Consider the following 26,118-nt stretch of genomic DNA (forward strand, 5'->3'; position numbering starts at 1 on the left):
TATGAGAATCTAATAGGAAATTAGAGAAGCATCTAATTAAACAAAGGGGAAAGCGAAAACAAAGACACAAATCAAAAAGCTTGTGAGATAAGGAGGTCAAAGAAGAAATATTGCGGCGTCAAGAGGGGCATCTAGGACCATAGGTGGGCAAAGAAAAGAGGAGCCTTGACAGCTGACGTAGAGTCAAAATGGGAAAATTTCCAAATGCAGAAAAGAGAGGCATCAGCTTGAATACAGGCCGAAATTGGGAGTGCAGGAGTCCAGTGGATGACAGAAATAAATAAAAGTATAATAGGAACGCAGCAAAAAGGTTTCGGGGGAATATTAAAGCACAGGGGAGAAAGACGGAGGGTTTCTGGCACTTACTGACCACACAAGAGGGTACTAGAGTATACAGGGAAGGGGCACGGCAATATGCTAAACAGACAATCGAAGTTGCTTTCTCCCAGCTTGAGCAGAGGGGGACAGTGGATAGCACTGACAGCAGCAGTTTAGAGGAGGAGCAGATATCTGTAACCATGGAGACGACCACAAGGGAATGTGACAAGTCAGAAAGTAAGGTTCCAGCAGGTACAGCGACAGGCCCAGACGATACATCTATAGAACTCATAAAGACTCTAGAAAAAACAAGCAAATCGATGTTACGGTATTTGCGTAATCAATTAATAATGGAAGGAGAAATACCAAATTATTGGAAAATAAGTAAAATGAGGCTAATATATAAAAGCAGAGAAAACAAAGAGAACATTGAGTCATATCACCCAGTAAAGGTGACTTCGGTTCTGTAAGGTTAGCTATGCAGGTAGTAAACACGGATAATGGAGGAATGGCAGAAAATATGCAAATACTGCGTGAGCTCCAAAATGGATTCCAAGAACTAGGAGACTGGAAGATAACTTATTCGTTCTCACTCAATGTATAGAAATAACAATAAAAAAGCGAACTTCTTTATGGTTAGCTTATTTTAAGATCAAGGAAGTTTACGATAATGTGAGCAAGGAAAAACTCTGGGGTCAGCTGAAGGAGTGTAATTTAGATACAAATTTGATTAGGTTTCTGCAGCAGCCCTACAGCGAAAGTAAGGTAGTTATAACATGGGAAGCAGAAACTACACAACCCGCAGCAATAAAAAGAGGGCTCAGGCAGGGCTGTCCACTGTCACCGCTGCTTTTCATGATATATCTAAGCGAAATGCAAACGAAGAAATTAGAGCAGAGTAACTTAGGTTTTGATGTGAGTTATATGGAAGGAGGGAAAAAATGGTAAGACAGGCAATACCAGGACTGATGAATGCGGATGACATAGTACTCATGGCAAATAACTAGGATACATTACACGAACTAGCTGTAATATTCATGTTACAAGGCGCACAAACACAGACACAAGAGAGAAAGAGACAAACAGGCGCCTTGTGTCCGTGTTTTTGCGCCTTGTAACATGAATACCAACGTTTACCAACTAGCCCAACTACAAGTTCTTCTACAGTAGCTGTAATATGTGGAGAGGAAGGGGCTACCTTGGGCATGAGTTTTTGTAGTGACAAATCTGGAGTAATAGTGTTTAACAATGAAGACAGGAAACCCCTGAGAATACTCGATTTTTTAATAGACTATGTTGGAAAATGCAAACATCTGGAAGGTCTGGCCCAATCAGGCAAGGATATATCTAGAGCAGGGGTGGCCAGGCTGACCAAGCCTAAGCGGCGCAAACAAAACCACAAAAATTCCAAGAGCCGCGGGGAGGGGGGGGGGGGGGGGGGGGACTTTTCTTTGGAGCAATAAACGAAACTCCAACTACTTTCGATCTATCCGAGTCAAAAGCAGTCTAGCTGTACGTAAGGTAGCGGTAGCACAAGTACCAAACAACAACATGTCTTCTGATTTAGAACGCGTTTCATTTCCCTTTTTGGGGAAGTGCTCGTGTGACCGGGAGCGAGGCGCGGAAATGGGGGGGGGGGGGGGGGCGGGGGGGTGTTAAAGGAGGGTGCCGCGACCCGCACTTTAACACGCAAAGAGCCGCAGCTTGGCCACCCCTGATCTAAAGGAACACGAGGAAAATATAATTAGAAATGTGAAATAAATTCATTTACCATAAAGCTCTAGGCATTATGGAACTACAATAAATATAAACTGGTTAGGTGTATGTGAAAAGGAGTGATGGTTCCAGGGCTGTCTTCTGGCAATTTCAATACATGAAATCAGAGATTCAATCAGAATGAGATATTTGGCAAAGAAGCGTAGACAGATCCTGGAAGCACATGGAAAGACATCAAATGAGGGAGTGCAGGTGGACATGGGCTGGTCGTCACCAGCCAGTTTGACTACGCCACCGTTGCCGCAATGCATCAAGGGAATTTTAGTATTTCTGCACGTGCAATAACCTTGCTGGAGCTCTGCGTTTGTGGAGCACGAGACGGCACGAGCTCTCGCATGCACTGACGTCTGCAGCGCGTGAACTAAAGTTATGGCGATGTCACGTGTGCACCGAACGGCGGTATGGAAGTATCTATACATGAAAAGGTTCAATAAAAAATGGACAAATTGAACCCAAAAGTTTACATTTAATTACCGACACACTAGTGATGGGCTGAGCAGACTACTTCAGTGGAAAAGGGAGTGAAAGGGGCAGAAAGACAAATGTGGGAGTTAAGAATGCAGGAAACGTCAGCTCTAATGATGTACAAGTCACAAAAACAGAACATAAGAAAGGAAAATGTGTTTCACATTTCACTGGAAAGTTCTTCACTGTTTGAGGCGAGAACGGGAGTTTTGAGACGAGGACGTATAAGGTTAAATTTCAGGGGACACACATTATGTGCAGCCTGACAAAATGAGAGCGACAGACTAAATCACTTGGTTTTGAAGTACACAGGGTTCCGCCATGGCCTCCTTGAAGAGATAACAAATTAAGCCGTGGCCTTGGTTTTGCTGCCGACGATGGAGGGACGGAAGGGAAAACAATTGCAGTTGCAAAGAGGAGATTAAACGAGTGGTGGAAATTATCTAGGGAGAAATGAATGATGCACAACTAACTAGCACAGCTCGGGGCAGGCGGGACGGAGGAAAATTGGGACACCCTCCCGACGTGGCTCCGGCCCAAAGTTTCAACACTGTCTACCAGTGGGTCCAGTGCTGGTGTAACGCCGACAAGGTTTGACCAGAGGAAAATTGGCGACTCCTTCGCTGGGGGGAAGCGGTGGGGGGTGATGTTTTCAGTCTCTTTGCCCGATCCCCTACCCCCCAGATCATTCTGGTGATATCCCACACCGCTTGGTGATAGTTAAGGGGAGCAAATTGGTCTCAGAAGGGCGGGAGGAATCATGTTTGTTTTTACAGGCTTAGATTAGGTGGCGCAAGCAAGCGGCCGTTCCAAAGGGTATGGCCCTTAACACACATTTATGGTGACCATAAATCACGTGATCATGAACGTTCTCTTGTTCTAGGCGCCCCCATGATCGCCCAAGCTCGCCTCGTCGCGAAATGATCAAAACAGCTCACGTAACTCGGCAACGCCGACTCTATCCTCGCTCTCGCCGCCGGCGTTTTGACTTTCCAGACTGCATGCGCCTGCGAGACTGTCCCGGACGACGGCGATCACAGCGCGTTCATCCGTGACTCGCCATCGCTGGAGCTGGTCGCCAGTGGGTCGCAGTCAAAATGATCAGCTTCCAACATTTCTTGTTAACAATCACTCTCATCGTTGCTGCGATCAGTGTCGAAGACTTTACCGAAGTGAGTAGTGCCGCAGACGTAATCGTCATGGACCGCATGCTGGAAACGCGGAGGGTAAACGAGGAAGCTGAAGCAGCTGAAGCTCAAGACCCCGAGAGAGCCGGATCCGAGGGTCCAGCATATAAATCGATCCACGGAACTTCCAAGAAACTTCCGCGCCATTTTCAAAACAAATTTTGCAGGAGAATAGGAATATAGAATGGGTCCTAGCAGCGCAGTTATCTCATCATTATTTTGGCGTGTCCGGGCCACTTTAAGATGAAACAAGGTATACTGTGAAAACGTGATTCTTTCTGGCCTACAAAGGGGGGGTAGTTTCTCCCTTCCAGGATCGCTCGGTAGGGTCGCTATAATCAGATCCTCCGTACAGAGCTTTAACTACTTCAAAGGAGGCACTCCAACCTCACCAGGGTGGGATATTTGCTCCCGGGTCACAACGGAGGTGTTTCGATGCTGGTTAGGCTCGCAGATCTTGAGGCCGCCTGCCTGGAGAGACTTAACCGGAAGCCCTTTCCCTCTTCGTCTTTTCAGAAAAAAAAAAGAAGAAACAAACTTCCTTTTGTCAACACCCGCTATTACAGGTGCCTAAGATGGATACGCTGAGACGCATTTTCAATCACTGCGGTCAGAGTAAATGTGAAGGGTGATTCAGACGGTACTGGGACGGGTGGCGTGATCGCGCTCTCCCCCTTCCTTCCCCACATGCTGGAAAGAAATTCACATTGTTTTTAAACGAGAGAAAAAAGGCCGCAAGGAAAGTGGTATCATTCCGGATGTGGCTGAGAAAAGCAGTCTGCACACACTGTCTGAGACAAGTTTCTTCCTTGTACGCCGGCCCCAACGAGGTAGAGGGGCTTAGAGCGATAAACCGGGGTTCCGGTCTGCACTCGAAAGTGACCCCCATAAGGAGGCTGCCGTTGTACGCAAATTTGACCACACGTCACATGACCAAACCAAATACGTGACGTCACAGGAAAGATGGCAGCGCCCATGCAGCGGCTGGCCCCAGCTGGGCCGGAGCTTGTCGGATGCTTTGTTGGTTGTCGTTCGTCTCGGCGAGTTGATTTCAGACGCGGAAGCCGTCATATGAGGCCGGTCGAAAGCGAGTTCAGAGTTCAGCGTGGTGTTTGACGTAGGTATAACGTGAAAATACGGAGAAACGGTGTGCATTTCGCTGGTGACCGACCGGGATATTGCCACGGAAGAGACAATCTGACCTACGTTGCTCGGACCTCGGATTGATTCGGATACCGCTAGGATAAAATTTAAGGCGACGTTTCTGTGCTCTCGTTGACCATCGGAATCTTCGAGGTTTGCAGTGGAGCGTGTGCAATATATTTGGATACACAGTTTAGCGACGGAAATTGCGTGAGTCGTGCTTGGCGGTGTGCAATCGCGGTGCAGCTTCGATCAAATGACCGAGGGCTCACTTCGGTTGTGCGGCGCACCGGAAGGCTGCCTTGAGGCTGGTAGTTCCCGTGCCGTGCTGAATGATGCTGTGCTGCTTACAAATTGTTCCGGCGTAGAAGGTCACTTTCACGGAGCACAGGTGTGCGGCGCACCGAAGAGCTGCCTTCAAGCTGGTAGTTCCTGTGCCATGCTTTAGGTGATGCTGTGCTGCTTCCGAAATTGTTCCGGCGTGGACGTGCACTTTCACGGAGCACAGGTGTTGCAGTTGGTATTGATCCCGCTGGTCAGTCGCACGTTTCGTCAACACAAACGTTTCATCCACACTCGTTACGCGAATTGCAAGCTGTCCGGACATTTCACCGAGCGTTTTGCGTACCCAGCTCACGCCGCTTTGTAGCAACAGTCGCAGTGGCTCATTACCAGAAAAGTGGTCCCACATCCGTTTCAGTTCAGTTCGTCCACGGCAGTCGCCAAACCCCGAAGGAGAGGATTTATTCGGACAGAATGCCGCTAAAGCAATGCAGCTTCTTCAGTGGTCAGGATAGATTCTCTAGTTTTGTTATACTGTCACGGATCCTTGTTCCAGTCCTATCTTCTATCAATATTCACTATATTGGGACACTGAAGGTCATGCTCAGCTGTAATCGTATGTTCAGGTGGAGGTGCTGGGCACTTTACCCGTAGCCCTTCACTCTGTGTGAACCCGGCGGCTCTTCAGCCGAGTTACCCGATAATGGGACACGGCTGGCGGACTATTCTGCGTCTTATACCCCTGTCGAGCCGTAGGCAAAGTCCTGACCCGAGCCTGGCAGAACAACCGCAAGACGAACGAGTACCACAAGGAGTAACCTCGGAAATACACCACGAAGCAACTGAAATCCGAGCCAGTTGCTGCTACCAGAAAAAACCACCGGAATTCAGTCTCCTGTCAGAAAATCCGAACCTGACTAAGCCAACAATGACAAACCTGTAGCAGCAAACCGTGTCCCCTCCCACCATTGTTTGCATGCCCGTCGCAAATCACACTTTGACACTTTTTCACGCAAGCTGTATGAAGACGTCAAGGACTGGATTGAACAATATGACAGTGTCGCCCGCCACACTGGGTGGACAGACAACCAGCTCCTGCAGAACCTATACTTCTCATGGAAGCAACTGCCGGCGCTGGTCTGAGAACCATGGATCCTCCTTAACGTCATGGGAAGTTTGCAAGATCAAGCTGAAGCGCGCATCCGTCAACCAACATCAACGAAAGAGAGCCGCATTCTTGATTCTGCCCAGGACACTGCCCCAATGAGAGCGCCACCGAACTCGTGGAGGATGTTTTGCGCTTGATCGAGCGCCCACGCCCACGCCGACCTTGATGCTACAGAAGACAAGAACCCAAGAATCCCATGCGCCTCACGTGAGGGACAACACCTTCGGCAGCCTTGTCCGCAACCCCCCAACAACAGTCGAAGTGTTCATATCACTGAGGCTTCCAACATGGAATGTGCACTGCATGCCCGAGCCTGCCACTATGAACAACTTCCCGGCGTCTCGACACTCGAGTTGTCCAGCTACTACTTCGACGCCAGCCTCCCAGGCATCCACGACATCACCCACGACGTTGTCTGGGAGGAGATCAGGAAGCTACTTCCTGCCATCAGTTGCCCGGCTTTTATTTTGATTGCCGAGATTGGTTCGGAACAAGTTTGACAGGTATTTCAACCGAGACTTCTGCGAGCAAAGCGGCATGTGACAAACCAAGGGCAACTTACGCCACAATGGCACGACGACCGCCACCGGCTGCCCCTTAGTATTCAATGCCAATTCAATGAGACACTCTAACGCCGAAGCATTCCCGACATTGTGTGTAGGACTGTGCTCAACAAAGTACACCGAGGAAAACGTAGGTGATGCGAATGTGCGACCGAAAACCACTTTGCTACCACTGCATGAAGCCGACCATATCTACCAAAGCAGCCCGTACCAATGAATTGGTCGGCGAGGGTTCGTGCCAAACGACCTTCGATTACGTCTCGAGGAGCGACCACGGGAGATTAAGGATTACCTTCGGCGACCTTTGTCCCTGATGCCGAAGGTGCTGAATCGAAGATTCTGAATCCCCGATTACCCCAAAGCTCCTCATGTCCATCACCTCAACAAAAGGTAAGCACGACAAAGCAGGTGAGCGGCGATGCAGTGACAGTGGATTTGGTGTCGGTTGTCGTCCAAGGACAATACCTAAAAATTTGCTGACACCAATTTTCTGTGTCCACTCCACAAAGCACACAATTTCCAACTTTGAGGGAGAATGCCCCTGAGTGACTTGAAGGAATAGAATGGTTGGTTGCTCTCAAAAGTGAACTGCAAGCATCACCAGACTTGGATAGCAAACAAAAATTGTTGCCAGCTTTCAAGTCAACGGTGCAGCAAAAGGCACAGTCACGTAAGCAATACATGCCCGAGCTTGCTACATTGATGCCGAAAACTACCAGGAAAATTTTCGGATTAGAAGCAAGCCCTGCAGCTTCAGTGCACATGACGTATGATTACAAGACAGCATCAGTCGGTCAAAGTTGCCACTCGACCAAACTGAACACCGACGTGCCAGGAGCGTCATCCGACAACAAGGTCCACAGGTACTACGACTGAACGCCTGACACGAGACTGTCGCAGAAAGAACTCGTTATGGAACTATTTACTAAGAATCAATAATTACGTAATCAAGTGGAAATAAACATATTTGATACACTAACCGGATAAACATATTTCCGCTTGCGTTCATGCCTTGAGAGTCTACACACCGAGAATTGTGTCCATTACACGCTCTGGACCTTACGAGGACACTCGCTTCTCTGACCCTTCAATATTAATTAAGGGGTCATACCAGACTGGCAGACTTCTTGCAAGGGGCTACACTCGTTCAACCTTTCCTGAACATGTGGTGCATCCGAAAACCAACTCCAGTGATGTGAAAATGTTATTTATTAATTTATTCCTTCCAGGGGCCTTCGTAGGCATTGCAGAGAGGATGCTTAAAGCTACACACATGATAATAGCATTAAAGCACACTGCTGTAACTTGTTAATTGGAAAAACAAACACACCTCTGAGCATATAGTTTAATAGTATGTGTTGATGCATTGTTTGATAGCATGACACTTCCTATATGTATGACACAATAGACCCTTTGCAGAACCTTATCAAGCAACACAACCGTCACCATTTTTTTCGGCGCTAAGCACACGAATGGGCCCCAGTTCACGTCGAACGCCAATGCAGCATTCGAGTCCAATAGGTGCTGAGCCAAATTCACAGAGATGGCGGACATAACATTCTTGTAGAACAAATTCCCAAAGTATGAAAGCCTGGGGTAATTACAGTAGTAGCTACTGTAATTTGTTTCATCAGAATTTGGCAGACGGCAAAGGCTACGGTCTCGGTGAGTCAATACACACATTGCAGAGAGGCACATGACAGCATATCACCAGAGTGCTCGTCTGCACAGGTTTGTCACACACCTTCGCTCCGTCTCTCTGATTGGCTTGAGGGGGCTGTGGCGGTTGGCCTTTTCCAAGTTACGGTGATGTGAATTATAGACAGCCCACAATTTTAAAAAGAGTCTATTGAAGAGACCGAAAGGAATGGTAGTCAACATTTTTCAACAAGATTGCTCTCCAGGCAAGGGATGAACACAAATATGAATAATCTTATCCAGGTAATTAGAACAATTAAATAATTGACCGACTAATACAAGGCACTCTTGATGGAAAATAGTATAGCTGCAATAAATCCTACAAAACAGAAAAAATGCGCAGTTAACCTATGCATGCACCAAAACAGTTGTTCTTATAGCAAGTCGAATAGCTTTGAAGCAGGTGCCTGCAACGATTTATTCTTCCCCATACTCAATAAAACGCCAACCACGTAGCTGAAAATAAGCGTGCACTTCGCACTCACACACACACACACACAAAAAAAAGGAAGAAAAGCGATCGAATGTAGAATCGTGGATTAGCACAAAAGGTTAAACTCGCAGGAGCTTTCTCGCTAAAAGTTGCTATGGTTGTTAGGTGACGGAGGGCTGAAACAACTTCCCTAAGGCCCTAACGCGATGTATACATTTCGCGTAGATTCTCAGGTATTTCAACGTTCAAACAAAGCTAAGAGAATGCAAAAATTTCATGTTAAAAGCACTCAAAGTTCTATCGATCCTCGGACACATCCTGGAATCCAAGCACCGGTACGGCAATGCAGAGCTGATGCTGTCACACAGGCGTTAATATCCGGATGATCCAGAGCGATCTTGCGCAAAAACGGTATAAAGTCTCATTCCTTCATATTTTCACATTATACCTGCGTCAGCGAGCACGAAGAAGCCCGAAGTCGTCGGAAAGCAGCTGCACATCACGACTACCGCGCACCGAACAAACTCGCATCCGCCAGCTCTGGGCGCTGCCATCTTACCTGTGACGTCACGGCTCTTGGGAGGTCACGTGACGAGTGGTCACATTTGCGTAAAATATGGCGGCAACCGGGGGGGTGCCACTTTCGAACTTCCGGTTTATCACTCTAAGCCCCTCTACCTCGTTGGCCGGCCCTCTCATATTGGTCATGCATGGATGGATGGATGTTAATATCTGTACCCTTTGTAACTGGCGGCAGCTTGCGTCACCTAGCCTAGGTCTAAAAAAACAAACATGACTCATCTTCTTTCAAGCCAATCTTCTCGCACAAACTCTCACCAGGCAGCCTGCCATGTCTGCAGAAGCTGTCTGCCAACATGTTTAAAGCATACATGTGTATGAAGCACACATGTTTTGAAGGTGCTTGAAGCTGTCCTCAAACAATTCAGTCATCATGTCTGCAAAAAAACACTGTCTCTCATGTGACGTGGGAGTGGTTGTGACATCGGCTTATTTAAACAATCTCCCAGAGCGTTCTTGAAGATGCGCTGCAGGATCGGCGACTTCCCAACTTTATCGGTATACGATTAAGACACGTTTGCATACTTTTTTTTTTTTAGCTTCTCACGTGTAAGATATGGACGGAGTTTAAAGGCCCGTTCACAATCGCGCATTTTCTTGATACCAAGTTTATTTCAAGCTCTTGCGACGAGAGAACGAACAGCCACGCTGGCGTCATCTACGCTGTGACCCTGAAACTGCATTTCATGGCAGCGAAGGGTTTGCTGCATTTGCAAGAAAAAGTGTATGTACTTTTTTATAAAAAAAAAACGTAACCCTGATTTTTTTCTTTCGGCCCGATGCTAGGTCGTTGACACGGAGACAGGAAGAGTCCTCGGACCAGGAGAAAAAGGGCAATTGCACATCAGATCGCCGGTGCTCCTGGCAAACTACCGCAACAACCCGAACCCCACTTCGGTTGTGTTTACCACTGACGGCTGGATGATATCAGGTACGCAGATAAAATTTAAGTTTCGGAATAAACAGTGCTTAGTTAAGCGTCCTAGAAAACTCTTACCCTTCGTCTCCATTTACTAATGATAGTGATGCACGATTTTCGAATGGCTGACGGTTGACTTACAATATCTTTTAAGAAGCAAAGTAGAAGACAACAGGATGATTCAAGGAGAGGCCAGGCCCTTTAAATCGACCGCAAAATTCGGTTGCTTAACCTATCGCGCTACGACTTTGTGCAGCGTTGCCCACAGATGGTGCATCTTTTTTTGTAAAATTTGCAAAGAGCGAACTTACCTGAGGAAAGAGTAAAGAAAGAAAAAGGCTTAGCTCCTATGGAAACGCAGCGACGCCACCGGTCTTCAAACAACACGGTGCCGTTTCGTGCGGGAGACAAGAGATGGCGCAACGAATGCCGCCAACGAACGAGCATACGGCGCCGAGAGCCGGCGTCTTTAGCAGACGATCTTTTTGACACAAAAGCGGTGCGCGTTCCGCACGCGGCGACAGTCGCAGAAACAAAAACAGGCGCGGTAACAACTGCAGTTCCTTGTCTGCTAAAAACGCCGGCTCTCGGCGTCGTATGCTCGTTCGTTGGCGGCAGTTGGCGTCGCAACCGCTTGCGCCATCTTTTGTCTCCCGTGCGAAACGGCGCCGTGTTGTTTGAAGACCGGTGGCTTCGCTGCGTTTCCATAAGAGCTAGGCCTTTTTCTTTCTTTACTTTTTCCTCAGGTAAGTTCGCTCTTTGCAAATTTTACAAACAAAAATGCACTATCTGTGGGCAACGCTGGACAAAGTTGTAGCGCGATAGGTTAAGAAACCGAATTTTGCGGTCGATTTAAAGAGGCTGGCCTTTCCTTGAATCACCCTGTACAAAACAAGAAAAAGGGTTGTTCTGTCCAGCGAAAACGCGAAGAATGCCGCTCGATGGTCCGCCTACCGGGATACGCTATCAGCTCATCGTATCTTTATCAGAGAGGCCAAGCGCGTCTTCCTTCTCAATAAGCTCCCATCAATCTTATCTCGTAACAACTTTCAGTTTTGGGAGATCGCAAAAAGTTCTGAAGAAGGGCACTATATAGTTTGTTGCTTATGGCCAGGTTATGCGCAGCGAGGAATGTTGTAACGTGTTAAACAATGTTTTTGCTGGGTCATTTTCAGTTTCATCTTCTAGTACCGTAGCGCATCAATGTAATCGTGATTTTTTTCCACTGAATTTCATTGTCTTTGATTTTGTGGGAATTGCAAGCCTTCTTCGGTAGTTGAAACTTCATCTTCTTGTGGTGTAGGCGAAATTAACTCAAAGTTAAAAAAATAAAAAAAACACATAAGTATACTCGTTTACATTTTTATCTTATATCTTCACGCAATCTATTGAGTGTTCGACTATACCACGCAACTGGAAGGTGGCGAAAGTGGTCCCTCTTTACAAGTTCGGTAATCAGCAGTCCGCTCTTAATTACTGACCAATTTCGATAACGAGTATTCCATGTAAACTTTTGGAACATGTAATCTATTCAAATCTCGTATCATTTCTAGAGTCAAATTCAATCTTTTGCCCCTCCCAGCACGCTTTTCGTAGACACTAATCCTTGAAACGCAACTGCTTCTTTTTATAAATGACATAAAGCCGCGCCTTGATCGTGGTCAGTTTCTCGACTGCATCTTTCTTGACTTTTGCAAAAGCATTTGACGAAGTTCCATATCACTTGCTCCTTCTCAAAATTGCAACCTTAAATATTGACACCAATATCTTAAAATGGATGGAGTGTTTTTTTATTTACTAACCGCACACAATTTGTAGTAGCGAATGATTGTACTCCACTTCTTCTTTGGTAAAATCCGGTGTTCCTCAAGGTTTCGTTTTAGACTCTTTGCTCTTCCCGAAAAAATGATCTTCCTGGTGGTATTCGGTCCCCTATAAAGTTATTCGCTGACCACTACGTTCTTTACCGCCAAATAAATGACCTATCCGATCAAACTATTTTTAAATCTGACATCGACTAAATCTCTACCTGGTGTTATAAATGGCTGATGATCCTTAACATAAACAAATGCAAAAGCGTAACATTCTCACGTCACCCTAACCCCTCTCTATTACGTTGATTACAAGATTAACAATATTTCTCTTGAGCACGTCCTTTTGTACAAATACCTTGGAGTTCACATAACTAATGACTTCTCATGGCAAACCCACGTTAACTACGTTATTAATAATTCTAATCGTATCCTCGGCTACTTACGTAGAACTTTTGCTCAAGCCCCTTTTTCTCTTATGCTTCTTCTTCACCGTACACTCATCCGCCCAAAACTCGAATTTGCTTCTGCGATATGGGATCCGGCACAACGTTATCTTAATGATGCCATTGAAGCCCGTTTTATTAACTCTAATTATTACCGCCTTCCTAGCGTGTCGCTGGTGATGTCTAATGCTGGTATTCCTGAACACATGTTTCGAAGACGAATTGCGCGTCTTTCTCTTTTTCATAAAAAATTATTTTTTATAACCCAGTGCTCAAACAGGAACTCCTTTTACAGCCTTCATACCTTTCCTCCTGGGTTGATTACCAATACAAAGTGCAACACTAACATCTTTTTTTATTCTTTCTTGCCTAAAGATTGCTCAAAGTAGAACCACCTTCCCCCACACATAGCCGCAATTGAAGATGTTACCGCTTTCAAGGCAGCCATAACTGATTACTTTTTATAGCGCTGCAATTTTGTTGATTATACTTTTTCTTTTGTTTTGTTGCTGTCTGTTTTTCGTCATGTGAATTGATCATCGTACTTTGTAAACCCATTGTACCCACCCCCTCTGTAACGCTCCATGGGCCCTGAGGGTGAGGAAATAAATAAATAGAAGTACCGATTTATATTGACTGCAACTGCTTGCATTAATATTTTTAATATTTTTTCTTTTTGTTTTGGGGGGGGGGGGGGGGTTGTTTGTCGAATATATCTCCCGTTTTTATTCAATCGCTGAATTATGGCAGCAATGGCAATATTGAAAATAATTACTAAACAATAAATCGAACGAAATATAATTTTTCAAGACTGGCTAAAAAACGAGGTTGAGTAGTGGAGTATGTGTATAAGAGGCCAAAGAGGGCTTACATTAACGAGCAACGGTCGCACTGCGATGATGCGTCGAAGGGATCTGGGCGCTAATTCAAAGTGGATCTGAAATTCCGGTAACACTTCCAACAGTCACCGACCGAACGAGAACTGCAAAGCCCGTAATTTCAAACGTCCGCGGCCTCCTGCACGTGCTCGTTGCCTTCCGCAGTGCTTTGGCTGCGCGTGCACGCTCCAGGCTCACCAGACGCCGTAGACTTATCGAAGGCATGCGGGCAGCCCACACTGAAGGCGGAACAGCTGGAGCTCCTCCTCACCGTTCTCGGGCTGTCAGAGATGCCAGGCCCTCAGCGGTGGCTCCTAGATTGGCGGCAATGTGAGCCTTGTCGATGCCACGCCGCGACGGGCGCGTTCCAGGGCCGCTGCCTACAAAGCGCTCCCATGCCGTTGCGGAGAAGTTTCATGGCCGAAGTCGGTGGCGTTCGTTCCATCAAGGAATATGATAAGGTCGTCCTGCGGAGTATCTTTGCGGGTGTAGTGCAGTCTAACAAGTGCTTCAAAGCTTCAGGAACAAAAGTTTACAAAAGCAGAACGATTTTTCTTTTGCCGTATCCTGGGTTCGACTCACACCCCTGCCCGTTGCGATCAGGACGAGCATTGCACCAGCGTGCGGTCGTGTATCACTACTGCTTGGTGTACGTTAAAGACCTCAGGCTAGTGGTGTGCAGTGCACTGGCTAAATTTCTCATAAACGGGAGACAAGCCGCCTGTATATATATATATATATATATATATATATATATATATATATATATATATATATATATATATATATATATATATATATATACCCAGGCAGCACCGAGTTTTGGGCCAAAACTTGGCTTGCATCTGGCAGTTTAGGGCATTAAAAAGCCCGAAGAAGCCAAAGTAGTGCCAAACCTGACCTCCCTTGGCAACAGTCTGGGTATCTTGGCCCTAATTCGCCAAACAAGTGCCAAAGTTAGGCTTCGCTGCCGGGTAGTTCGGCTGTCGTCTGGCATCTTCGGGCCTAAATCGCCTAAAAAATGCCAGATTTAGGCTTACTGCCCGGTAGTTCGGCAGATCTTTGGCATTTTTGGGCCAAAATCGCCAAACTAATGCCAAACATAGGCTTCACTTTTTGATAGTTCGGCTATCACCTGGCACATTCGGGCCAAAATCGCCACAGATGTGCCAGAGTTAGGCTTACTACCTTGTAGTTTGGCAGAGCTTTGGCATTTTTGGGCCAAAATCGCCGAACTAATGCCAAAGTTAGGCTTCACTTTTTGACAGTTCGGCAGTCACCTGGCACATTCGGGCCAAAATCGCCAAAGATTTGCCAGAGTTAGGCTTACTACCTTGTAGTTCGGCAGAGCTTTGGCATTTTCGGGCCAAAATCGCCAAACTAATGCCAAAGTTAGGCTTCACTTTTTGACAGTTCGGCCGTCACCTGGCACATTCGGGAAAAAATCGCCACAAATGTGCCAGAGTTAGGCTTACTACCTTGTAGTTCGGTTGAGATCTGGCACCTTTGGGCCCAAGTCGCCGAACGAGCGCCCAAGTTAGGCTTCGCTTCCCGATAGTTTGGCTGTGATCTGGCAGCTGCGGGCCAAAGTTGCCAAACAAGTGCCAGAACTAGGCTTACTGCCTTGGAGTTCGGCTGATGAGGTATTTGATGTACGCGGGTGGTCTTCATCTTAATTAAATAGAAATCAAGTTTTATTCGGCTGGCAACTTTATCTTATTTTGGGTGTCTCTTGATTTCTGCAGTCCAAAGGTTGGCTGAATGTTTTGACGCGGCTGGAGCAGGCTTTGCAAACGCAAATTGTGCCAGATGTTGCACTCGCGCGTAGGTACACAAGCCAATATCGGGACGCGCCGTGAGACTGGTTCGACATTATGGCGCGTTCACACCGGCGATGCGATCTAGTCGCGCCATAACTTTCATTGCAAAAGTGACCATTGCGGGCAAAAGGTGACGGGTTTTAAGCAGTCGCTTGCTGATTCGACTTTTTACGATGCACTCTAGTCGCGGAGAGGCCGAGCCAACCAACGGCGTTCGGAGCGAGAGTTTTTGAGAAGCGACTCGCCAACGAAGGCGTTGGACTCGCTCATCGCGCACGCGAAATTGACCAACTAATTACTTTTATTTATTTTTATTTTTTTTTGCGATGCGATTTAGTTGGATCGCGCGACTGCTTACATCCCCGGTGTGAATCCGCCTTTACAGAAAGTGCTGCCATTGAGCTAACACTGCGCAAGACGGATGTACGCACGTTTCCACACGAGATATCATTATTAGGCGGCGCATTGCAAAAGCGAGCGTGGCTCTGTGCGTGTCTTCCCTTGTGATTGAGCACTGTCAAATCCTAGCGATAACAAAGAGAAGAAACGACCGGGGCTCCGTGGCGCGGCTCCCGCATCACACTTGGGGAATGAAAATAAAATCCCGGAAATTGTACTATTTTAGCGTGTTGATACTTTTTAAACATTAAACGTGGAGACACAAAAGGGGCGATACAGACAGGACAATCTGAACTTTAAAGGCCGCTGCACAAACGGGACGTTCTACAGAGAAGAACCTTCTCTCCCGAAGCTGGGGGACGGGGAGGGAAAGGGCCATCGTTGGGTGAAAATAGCGTCTAGAGAATGGGATTAGCCTCGGGGCGAGCCATCCTCTCGAGAGGTAGTGGGGACGGAACAAAGCTGCCGTGGGGTTCCGGCTAAAAGGTGGAAGAAAGTTAAGCTTGTCAAACGGCGACCTCGGATCCGAGGACGGGCACGTTAGAGAATTTGAAAAAAGCTGCTTGATTAGCCGGACGACCCAGTGCGGTCTACTGGTTCTAGAAGGTGACTCAGATGAAGAAAACTCGTTTTGCTCGAAAACTCTAAAAGCATTCTGGACGTGAACTCTTGCCACAAATAAAAATAACACATGCATGAAAAATTACGAAGGCAACTAAGCTTTCTCCTATGATGGGAGAATGCGTGAGCAGTACAGGCAGAGTTATGTTGGCGCAACTTGCAATAAAGAAAGAAAAAAAAAAGTTATGTTGGCGCAACGGACAGCGCGCTAGTTTCACGATCAAGAGGGCCTAGCTTCGAAACCGGGCAGGGGATGGTTTTGTTTCTCGTGGTCTTTTTTTTATTTTGTTTATTTATTTTTTTTTCGTTTGGTCACGTGACAAGAAAAATCACATGAACAGAATTTTTTTTTTGGCCACGTCACCAGAGATTTTTTTTCTTATTTCTCCTTTCCTTCAGTCTTTCTTTCTTTTCTTTTTCCTTTTTTTCGGTTTACGCTTCCTATCGCAAAACTCTTTGCACCTCTTTCGCGTTACATTGGCGTTAGCCAAATCATCTTATTTATGGCAGGGAATTCTGCCGTACGTACCTTATGTTACTATTACCAACCCTGGCTTGCAATTTCTGCTATCCAAAGGACTGGACTATGCCCTTGCTCCACGGTATATTCCAAAAAGTGACTTCATAATTGAAATTGAAGAGAAACTCAGACATGTGCACGATGTCACAGGGGTAAATCTCGCGGGAAGCCGCGTTGTCAGTGTTTTGAACAATGCGAAACCGGCCGGGTCAAATTTAGATCAACAAGAACGCATTGCTCTTAATGAGTTGAAGTCAGACAGCTCCATCATGATTTTAAAGGCCGACAAAGGAAAGGGAACCGTTGAGCTTGATAGGGATGACTACATGAAGAAGATGTATGAAGTTATAAATGACAGTCGCTATTCCGTGAGGCTATCAAGAGATCCCGCTGCTAAGTCCGAAAGAGAGTTAGTTGACCACATTCGAGAGCTGAAAAAGAAAGGACGCATCAGTGACGACCTATACCGTCGTCTCTTCTTCTTTGAATCGGCGACACCCAAGATGTATGGACTCCCCAAAATTCACAAACCGGGTTGCCCCCTGCCCGATTGTATCTTTTATTGGTTCATCCACTTACAGCCTTTCCAAATATCTGGTTATGATTCTGAGCCCTCTTACGGGAAGCAATGAGTTTAGCGTCCGGAATTCCCGTGACTGTTGAACTTATACACGCTCAGACCCTGCTACCGCACCAGGCTATGGTATCCTTTGATGTGATTTATTATTTACGAATGTCCCCAACGCCCTGGCGGTTGATGTCGCCCGTGACTGGTTGTTGGCAGACCAGTCGTTGTCCACTCGCACAACCCTCCTTGTTGATGACGTTATATTCATTTTGCGTTTTTGTCTCAGCCAGTGTAATTTTAGTTTTAATGGGGACATAGAACATCAGGTCAGTGGATGCCCTATGGGGAGTCCAGTTTCCGTAACCGTCTCGAATCTCGTCATGGAATATGTTGAGGAAAAGGTAATGTCTGGCATTGATTTCCCCGTGAAGTTCTACCGTCGCTATGTCGATGACACTTTTGTAATAGTTAACATAGAGAACGTAACCGATTTTCACCGCAATTTGAATAGTGTCCAACCCTCAATTCAGTTCACCTGCGAACATGAAACCGATAGTACCTTGCCTTTTTTATATGTACGTGTCGATAGAACTAGTGAATCTTTCTTTAAGATGAAGATATCCGTATACGGTAAACCATGTGACAGACAAAACTTTCTTGACTACCACTCTCATCAGCCTACTCAACACAAAAGCTCAGTTGTAAGATCGTTGCCTTCATCGTTCAGAAACAGTCCCATCTAACTCAACACTTAGCGATCAAGAACTTAGCCATGTGCGGGAGGCTTTGAAGAAACGTAACTACCCCGACCGGTTTATCAATCGCGTTAAGAAACAAATGTCCCGTCAGCGCCCGGATCGAGCCGAACGAACACGTGACGTCGTGTGCATCCCGTACGTTAAGGGGGTTTCGGAGGCATTGCGACGCGCCCTTAAACCGTTGGGGGTACGAACTGTATACAAACCCTACAGAACAATTGCCAATGTTATCTCCAAGCCAAAAGACCCGACCCCGCCAGAGGCAGAAAGGGTCGTGATCTACCAGGTGCAGTGCAAGGAATGTGACGCTTCCTACATTGGAGAGACGGAACGAAAAAGAAAAAGAAGGCTAAAAAAACACGCACGGGATGTCGACAATTCCACGAACGCCACCCGCTTCAAGTCCGAACTCGTCGACCATGCATGGACGTCAGGACACCAATTTGAGTTTGACAAGGCGAGGGATAAAAGGTGGGGACCGAGGAAGCTGCTGGAATCTTGGTTCTTCCAGAACGACAAACGCGGAAGTGATTCATCGCTGATAAACAAGAACCGTGGCCCCCTGCCGCAGACTTGGACGTAGTTCAACTACTCTACTCAAACTACTGTAGTTTAACTACTTTTCCGAGTAACTTGGTAACTTTCAATTACAAATTTATTTGGGTAATTAGTAGTTTAATTTAACTACTTTTTCAGGTAACTTCTACTCAAATTACTAACTACTTTCGAAATCTAGTGCTAATTTTGCTCACCACAAAAGTTTGAGCGCAGAAATAAATAAGACGCCGGCAGATGAAGTGGCATTTTTAGAAACTGAATCACAGACGTCGTTGGGCCAAGGTGGCGACGAGCAGCCAAAAGATAACACCGGCGCGCACGAACGCAGAAAGAGGTGCTTAACAAGCCCTGGACGGGTATTGACCTAATCCGGTAATGCACGCAGGCGCCGCGTCTCCCAGCTGCAACCATGAAAGACACTCCAAAGGGTTGTTGTTGTTTTCATGTTGTCTGCCTTTAGTGAGTTCTGCCTCAAGCGGTTTGGAGGTTCCATGGGAGGCGCCACTGGAATGACCTCGCAGCTGGGCGCCTGTTTCCATGGTCGCCTCGTCGTCTTCGCATACTCCTTTGCAAAGCCGGACTCCCCCGCGCACAAACCCAGACACGGATAATCAGTTGATGGGAGCACGTTCCCGCTTCCAGCCGCGACTGTGCGGCGACGATGCTTGTTCACGTAATCCTTCGCGTCCTTCCGACCTTCCATGCCAGGGTGACCTCCTCTTTGTTGAAAACGATTTACTTGTCGGGCATGTCAGGCGCGTCAGGATACCATAGTCGCCGGCGAGGATAGTGAGTTGCCCTTGGGAGATCCTTTTGTTGGACCCGGCGTCAGCGGCGAAGTATACTTCGGTTCATATTCTGTTAAACCAAAATATTTTTTTTTTCAGTAGCGTAACACTAGCATTGCAACGAGACGCGCAGTCGTCCGGATGATCTCATCGTCGTGGCGCGAGACTTGAACCCTTGACGGTCAGGTACACTCGCTCAGCCTACTCTCAGAACGGCGAAGGAATTAGGAGGGGCCAGTCATAAAAATCTCAACCTATTCGAGGCAAACCTCAGATGTTTCGTCATGGACACCTAAGATTCCGACACTCGTTTACCCGGCCCGCACAACCTCTTTCTCAAATTCAACGCTGCCATTCCGTCCAGCGCGTCGGTGGAACGTCTTTTCAGCTTGACTGGGGACGTCTTTAAAAGGAAAAGTGGAAAATTTTCCTATCAAGAGCTTTGAAAGTTTTTGATAGGATGCGAGCGAATAAACTATTTTGGTGAAATAGTAAGCCATAAGATGACTGCATTTATTTTAGGCTCGCAGGGTTTTTCACGGATCAAAACTGCTGTTCATTCACGGATCAAAACTGCTGTTCAATATAAAAAAGTAACTTCGAAAGTAACTTCAAAGTAACTCGCTACTTTTTCCAGTAGTTAGTAGTTTACTCAATTACTATTGCAAATGCGTAATTTCTACTCTACTCTAATTACTTTTGGCGTCGATACTCAGTAACTTAACTTAATTACCTTTTTTGAGTAATTTGTACATGTCTGCCCTGCCGGACGTGTACACAAACTTTGTGCCTAAATAGTCGAACTTTTTTGTGCGACTCTCACTCGCGCTGCGCTCTACTGAAGATGCCTCCCGCATGGGAGGCGAAACGTTTAATTAAATTGTTATTTTTGTTATGTCAAGCCGTTTTCGTTATTACATTTATCATGTCTTCGCCCGGCTTCTGGAGTATTTTTGCGCTCCTAATTTCACCGGCACGACAGCCATGGGAGGCCACTGCGAGCAAATGGGGAGAGAAATAATTGAGGCCTATCGGATGGCGACAAGCCCGAAAAACATAACCACCCCGTTCATTTCGCTCTCAAGAAAGGAGATTATCTGTCTGAGGCCCTCAATGGAAGCCGAACGCTGACAGACTAGGCAAGGCGACAAGGTCACCGGCAGAAGCGGCCTTTCCTTTTATGCGTTGTTGATTCCCCTTCGACCTCGCCTTTTGCAAATCCTCCCCACCTGCTTTTGTGCCTTCGTGTGGCTGTCAGCGAGCGCGACAGCCGCTTTAAGCAAGTCAAAAGGGTGAAGCGAAACGCGTGACCCAGCGTGACCTCTCTACGGAACGACGCGTAGGACAAAAACGTTTGGACGAAAATTTTTCACGTGACCTTCTCTGTCACGCTGATGGGATCTCTGGGGCTGTCGTTTTCGCCGTTCGCCTAGTTATAGAAATAAGCGGGCCACGTAGGTCCGGTTTTCGAACTGCTCTTCAGTGTTCTGTTGCTTTCGTGCGTTGCAGACGCGGCTGTGTTTTTTCGTCGTAAACGGTCGGAATACGTCCATGCCAATTTTTCGGTAAAAGCCATTTTTTTTGCACCGGAGTTTGTGGAATACTTGTGATGTGTTTGTTGGACACGCTTCGACAAAAACTGCTCTTCGCCGACGACCAGACGTCAGTCCTCGAATCCTCGAATGTGTTTGTGGGGTGCCTGAGTTGGATTATGCATCTATCAAGGATTACATGATATCGCTCTTTTAATAGTAAGTGCACTGCAAGCATGATTCTGATAGTCGTCCTGCTTTCCTCTCAATCTCCGCGGTTTTTGTGTGATGAGTTTTGCTTGGCATGAGGACAGTGTTAATTGTATTTTATAATTTGCTTTTCATTTTACAGAGAAGTGTGACCTTTGTAAATATGTTGAGAATACACTGTGTGCAATGATAGTTGTTTAATAAACTTCTGGGAGGGATCGAAAAAAATTTGTTTGTCCGTATAAGTGATTGGATATGCAACAAATGACATGCAACGTACACATACTTGCACGACGTTCGGCCAATACGGAGCAGACGCATCGTAGAGTTTTCGCACAATATTGCGCGAACGCTAGGCCGGGGCGAAACAGCTGTACGGCAATACCTGCCGGCTATCAAACGGTGGTGCAAAACTGGACAGTTGAGCGATATTGGAACCGACTTTCGGCCGGCACTGGCACGATACTGCAAAGTATTGCCGTGCTGCTTGGGAACGGAGGTGATGACATCTTACCATCGTGTTTCCAGCGCTTATTTAATTTATTTCTCTTCTGGGACGCGTGAAAGAGCACTTCTGTGACACACCAGAGATATTCGAAACTTGGGCTGGCCTCTGGGCTTTCTTTGCCACTTTTGGCACTTATTTGGCGCTTCAGTGGGTAGCCAGAGAAAAGCCAAACTTCGGCATGCCCCGAATCGACAAATTAAGATTTACTGCGGCAGTTATGGCTCAAGTCTGGCACTTACTTTGGCACAACTGCGGTGGTCCAGAGAAAAGCCAAACTCGGCGAGGCCGAAATACCGAAATTAGGCGTTGCTTTGGTAGTTATGGCTCAAGTATGGCACACTTCGGCACTCCTGTGGCGTACCAGAGAAACGCCAAATTTTGGCGTGTCCGAAATACCCAAATTAGGCGTTGCTCTGGCAGTTATGGCTGAATTATGGCACCAACTTTGGCGCTCCTCTGGCGGACCAGAGAAACGCCAAACCTTGGCATGCCCCGAATTCCCAGATTAGGATTTACTATGGCAGTTATGGCTCAAGTCTGGCACCAACTTTGGCGCTCCTCTGGCGGACCCGAGAAAAGCCAAACTTTGGTGCGTCCCAAATACCGAAATTAGGCGTTACTCTGGCAGCTATGGCTGAAGTATGGCACCAACTTTGGCGCTCCTCTGGCGGACCAGAGAACCGCCAAACCTTGGCACGTCCCAAATACCGAAATTAGGCGTTACTCTGGCAGCTATGGCTGAAGTATGGCACCAACTTTGGCGCTCCTCTGGCGGACCAGAGAAACGCCAAACCTTGGCACGTCCCAAACACCGAAATTAGGCATTGCTCTGGCAGTTATGGCTGAAGTATGGCACCAACTTTGGCGCTCCTCTGGCGGGCCAGAGAAACGCCAAACCTTGGCACGCCCCGCATTCCCGGATTAGGATTTACTATGGCAGTTATGGCTCAAGTATGGCACCTACTTTGGCACTCCTCTGGCGTACCAGAGAAGAGCCAAACTTTGGCATGCCCTAGGATCGCCCAACTAAGGCTATACTTAGGCACCGTACTTTGGCACTGATGAGTGCCATGGTGCAAAAACCTAACTGCGCCAAAGTTGGGCCCTTATGTTTGCCAGACCTTTGCCCAAGTTGGGCATTCCTCTGGCGTGCTACCTGGGTATTATAGGCACAATAATTTTCACCCGTTAAATGTTTCTTCTTTCTTTATTTTCAATTTTGAGTGATATAATGTGTATGGGGAATTGACGCTGGAGCTCAATACCGTGAAAGTTTGATGAAAATATTGTGGTGCATGCTAATTGACGAGAAATGTCGCCCATGTACACGGTTCCAAACCGAAATTTAGGTTGAAAATGGTGCCGTTATCGCAGCCGGCAGAGGGTGGAGGGATACATCACATATTGCACTTGGCCGGCTTTGACTCCAATCTAAGCCATGCGCAAGGGTGACACTTCTCGTCCCGTAACACCTATTAATAATTTTTTTTTTCAAATCAATATTTCATGACGGGGTCAGACCGCATCCCGGTCTACCTTTAAATCTATAAATAAAATATTCGTTGTAAGGCAAAAGAAATAAAAAAAGACAGACGTTTACAACTCCCTGTAACGCCGAATTAGAGCGCAGCTCTTGGGGAGGAGGAGGAAAGGGTACTGAGGGGTGGTATACCCCTTCTCCTCATCAGTACCCTCTCCTTCTCCTTCTTTCACACGCGAAACGCGTTTCGTCATCCGAAGTTTCGGCGCGGTGCCGAAACGTCACACGACGTTTCGGTGAAGTCACGCGACGTTTCGGCACCGTGCGGAAACCTCACCGTGCCGAAACCACTGTGCCGGAACGTCACTCGCGACGTTTCGGCCTAATGCGGAAACCTCACCGCGCCGAAACCACTGTGCCGGAACGTCACTCGCGACGTTTCGGCACCGTGACGTATCGGTAGAAATCACATGCGGAAGCTTCACCCGTGACGTTTCGGCACCGTGCGGAAACTTCACCGTGCCGAAACCTCACCGTGCCGGAACGTCACTCGCGACGTTTCGGCACCGGGACGTATCGGTGGAAATCTCATGCGGAAGCTTCACCCGTGACGTTTCGGCACGGTGCGGAAACATCACCATGCCGAAATGTCGCGTGACGTTTCGGCGCGGTAAATTATGGGACGTTTCTCACAATGCACCGCGCGGTTACGCCGACGCCGACGCCGATGGCGACGCCGCTCAAGCCGGAAACCGGTGATTAAGAGCTGCGCTCTAAAAAAGACGAGTAATTAAAACGTTTTCGCTAGTTCGCAAAATAAAAGCTCAAATACACCAGACGGAAACAACATAATCTTTTTGTGATAGTTCACGCTCCGTTCAAATGCAGATTCTTTAAAATAATCAAAGTTCCCCATGTGACGTCAGCGATAGCTCTCGTCAAAGCGATAGGAGCGAAAACCTGTTTTCTTAAATGAATTTGGATTGCGCGAAGTGTCCAGTGTCTGTCCTGAAGAAGAGAATGAATATGAAGATTCAGGAATCATAACCGCAAAATAGAGGGAGCATTTTTCAAAAAATTCTTAAGAAATGTTAAATCGGTGTGTGTTCAGAAGTGAGCTGGAGCAAAAAGTAACTCTCATGTGCCTTCCACAGATTTGGCTCAGGGCAAGACTCTCCTGGAGGTGGGCGTCGGACCGTTGGTCTGGTATTCTTTCATGTCCTCTAATCGATACAAGGACATCGTGCTCAGTGACTTGGTCGAAGACAACAGGAAGGAGCTGGAGAAGTGGCTGAACAAAAGCGAAGATGCCATCGATTGGACAGACCGTGCCGAGCAAGTCGCTGCCTTGGAAGGCTATAGGTATATACATCAACACAAAAAAAGACACGAATGTTTGGGGGTATTAATATTTCTTACTTCGCGTAGAATAATGGAACACATGAACGAGCACTTGGGGTAGGGAGCCAGAATTACGTCCGCCGTGAAGTCTAAAGAAGAAAACTCTTGATGAGCATTTAATTTTAGAGAAAACGTTCTAGGGTTATTTTCCATGTCTAACGATATAAAACCTGACGAAACTATGGTCTCCCATTGTGGTTCCACCGGGCTTCTTTAGAAAAACAGTTTGTGCCTCTCCAGGAATCGCAGTACGAACCTGAGGCTCTGTTGTCTGAAACTCTTCACCTGACCAATTGAGCGAATAGGATGACTACTGGTCAGAGCTGTTTGTTTCCGCAAGACGATATGTTGTTCCAGCGTACGCAGGTGTTATGTGGGGTCACGTTATCACGTAGGTATACCAATGGCTACGTGAGCAAGTATTTCTTATAGGCTATGATATCACATAGACTATATTTACGTGACGCCTCGTGACATGAATTCATTATGTCGCATACCATAGTGTCATTTAAACTGATCACGTAACGGTATTTTGCATTATCGCATGACGTCATGTGGTCACGGTTGCACAAATAACGTGACAACGTGGCCCATAGTAACGGATGGCGTAAAAAAACACGCCACTTACGTAGCATAGCACGAAACGCCTTGGCTGTGCTTAAGAGCAGATGGGTGGCTCGTGATTGGTCAGTCGCAAAACATTTTATCTCACCATAATACTTCGGAAAAAGCCGACTGAAGAAAAAAGCGCTCCATCTTTCTGTCGATATCCCTAACAAAAGGTCCTAAGAATTAAACTTGCAAAACTTGTGAAGCAGTTTCAAACAAACTCAAACAGCTTGACTCGGAACACATTAAGCATTCTGTGTCAATCAGATTAACGCGAAGTATTAAGGTAAATCATATTTTTCTCATCGTAAAATTCCTTATTAACTTAATATTTAATCGAACATGTTTGTCCAGAGGGTTGATTGTGGCTCACAAATAAAACGTGATCACTCGGTGACTTAATCGCTAGCACTTGGTAAATCTACATCCATCGACGAATAATCGAGTTGCGTCCAACTTGTGAAGTGACAGATGGCTTCCAACGCTAACAATATCTGCAGCACGCTTCAGATATTGGCTAACTCCGGTGCGCTGTTGGGGCAAACATTGGCGGCACCACCCTGAGAAAAACAGCCACATTTCTTTTCTGTCCAACAATTGTATTACTCGACTCTTCGTTGTTGCGGTGAACATGCGGGGTGAATGTAAAAGCGGTCGAGTGTCTCATGTATTGACGATAC

General features: G+C 46.8%; 1 protein-coding gene across 1 annotated transcript in view; it reads left to right on the forward strand.

Moving 5' to 3' along the window:
• Positions 1 to 26,118, forward strand: part of LOC115318487 (4-coumarate--CoA ligase-like 6) — a 63,187-nt gene that overhangs the window by 19,661 nt on the left and 17,408 nt on the right. The window contains 2 exon segments of the mRNA XM_040218898.2: positions 10,399 to 10,543; positions 24,547 to 24,790. Of these exon segments, the coding sequence (XP_040074832.2) occupies positions 10,399 to 10,543; positions 24,547 to 24,790 (389 nt within the window).

This window comes from Ixodes scapularis, unplaced genomic scaffold (genome assembly GCF_016920785.2).
Source record: "Ixodes scapularis isolate PalLabHiFi unplaced genomic scaffold, ASM1692078v2 PGA_scaffold2__306_contigs__length_199485367, whole genome shotgun sequence".
Taxonomy (NCBI): domain Eukaryota; kingdom Metazoa; phylum Arthropoda; class Arachnida; order Ixodida; family Ixodidae; genus Ixodes; species Ixodes scapularis.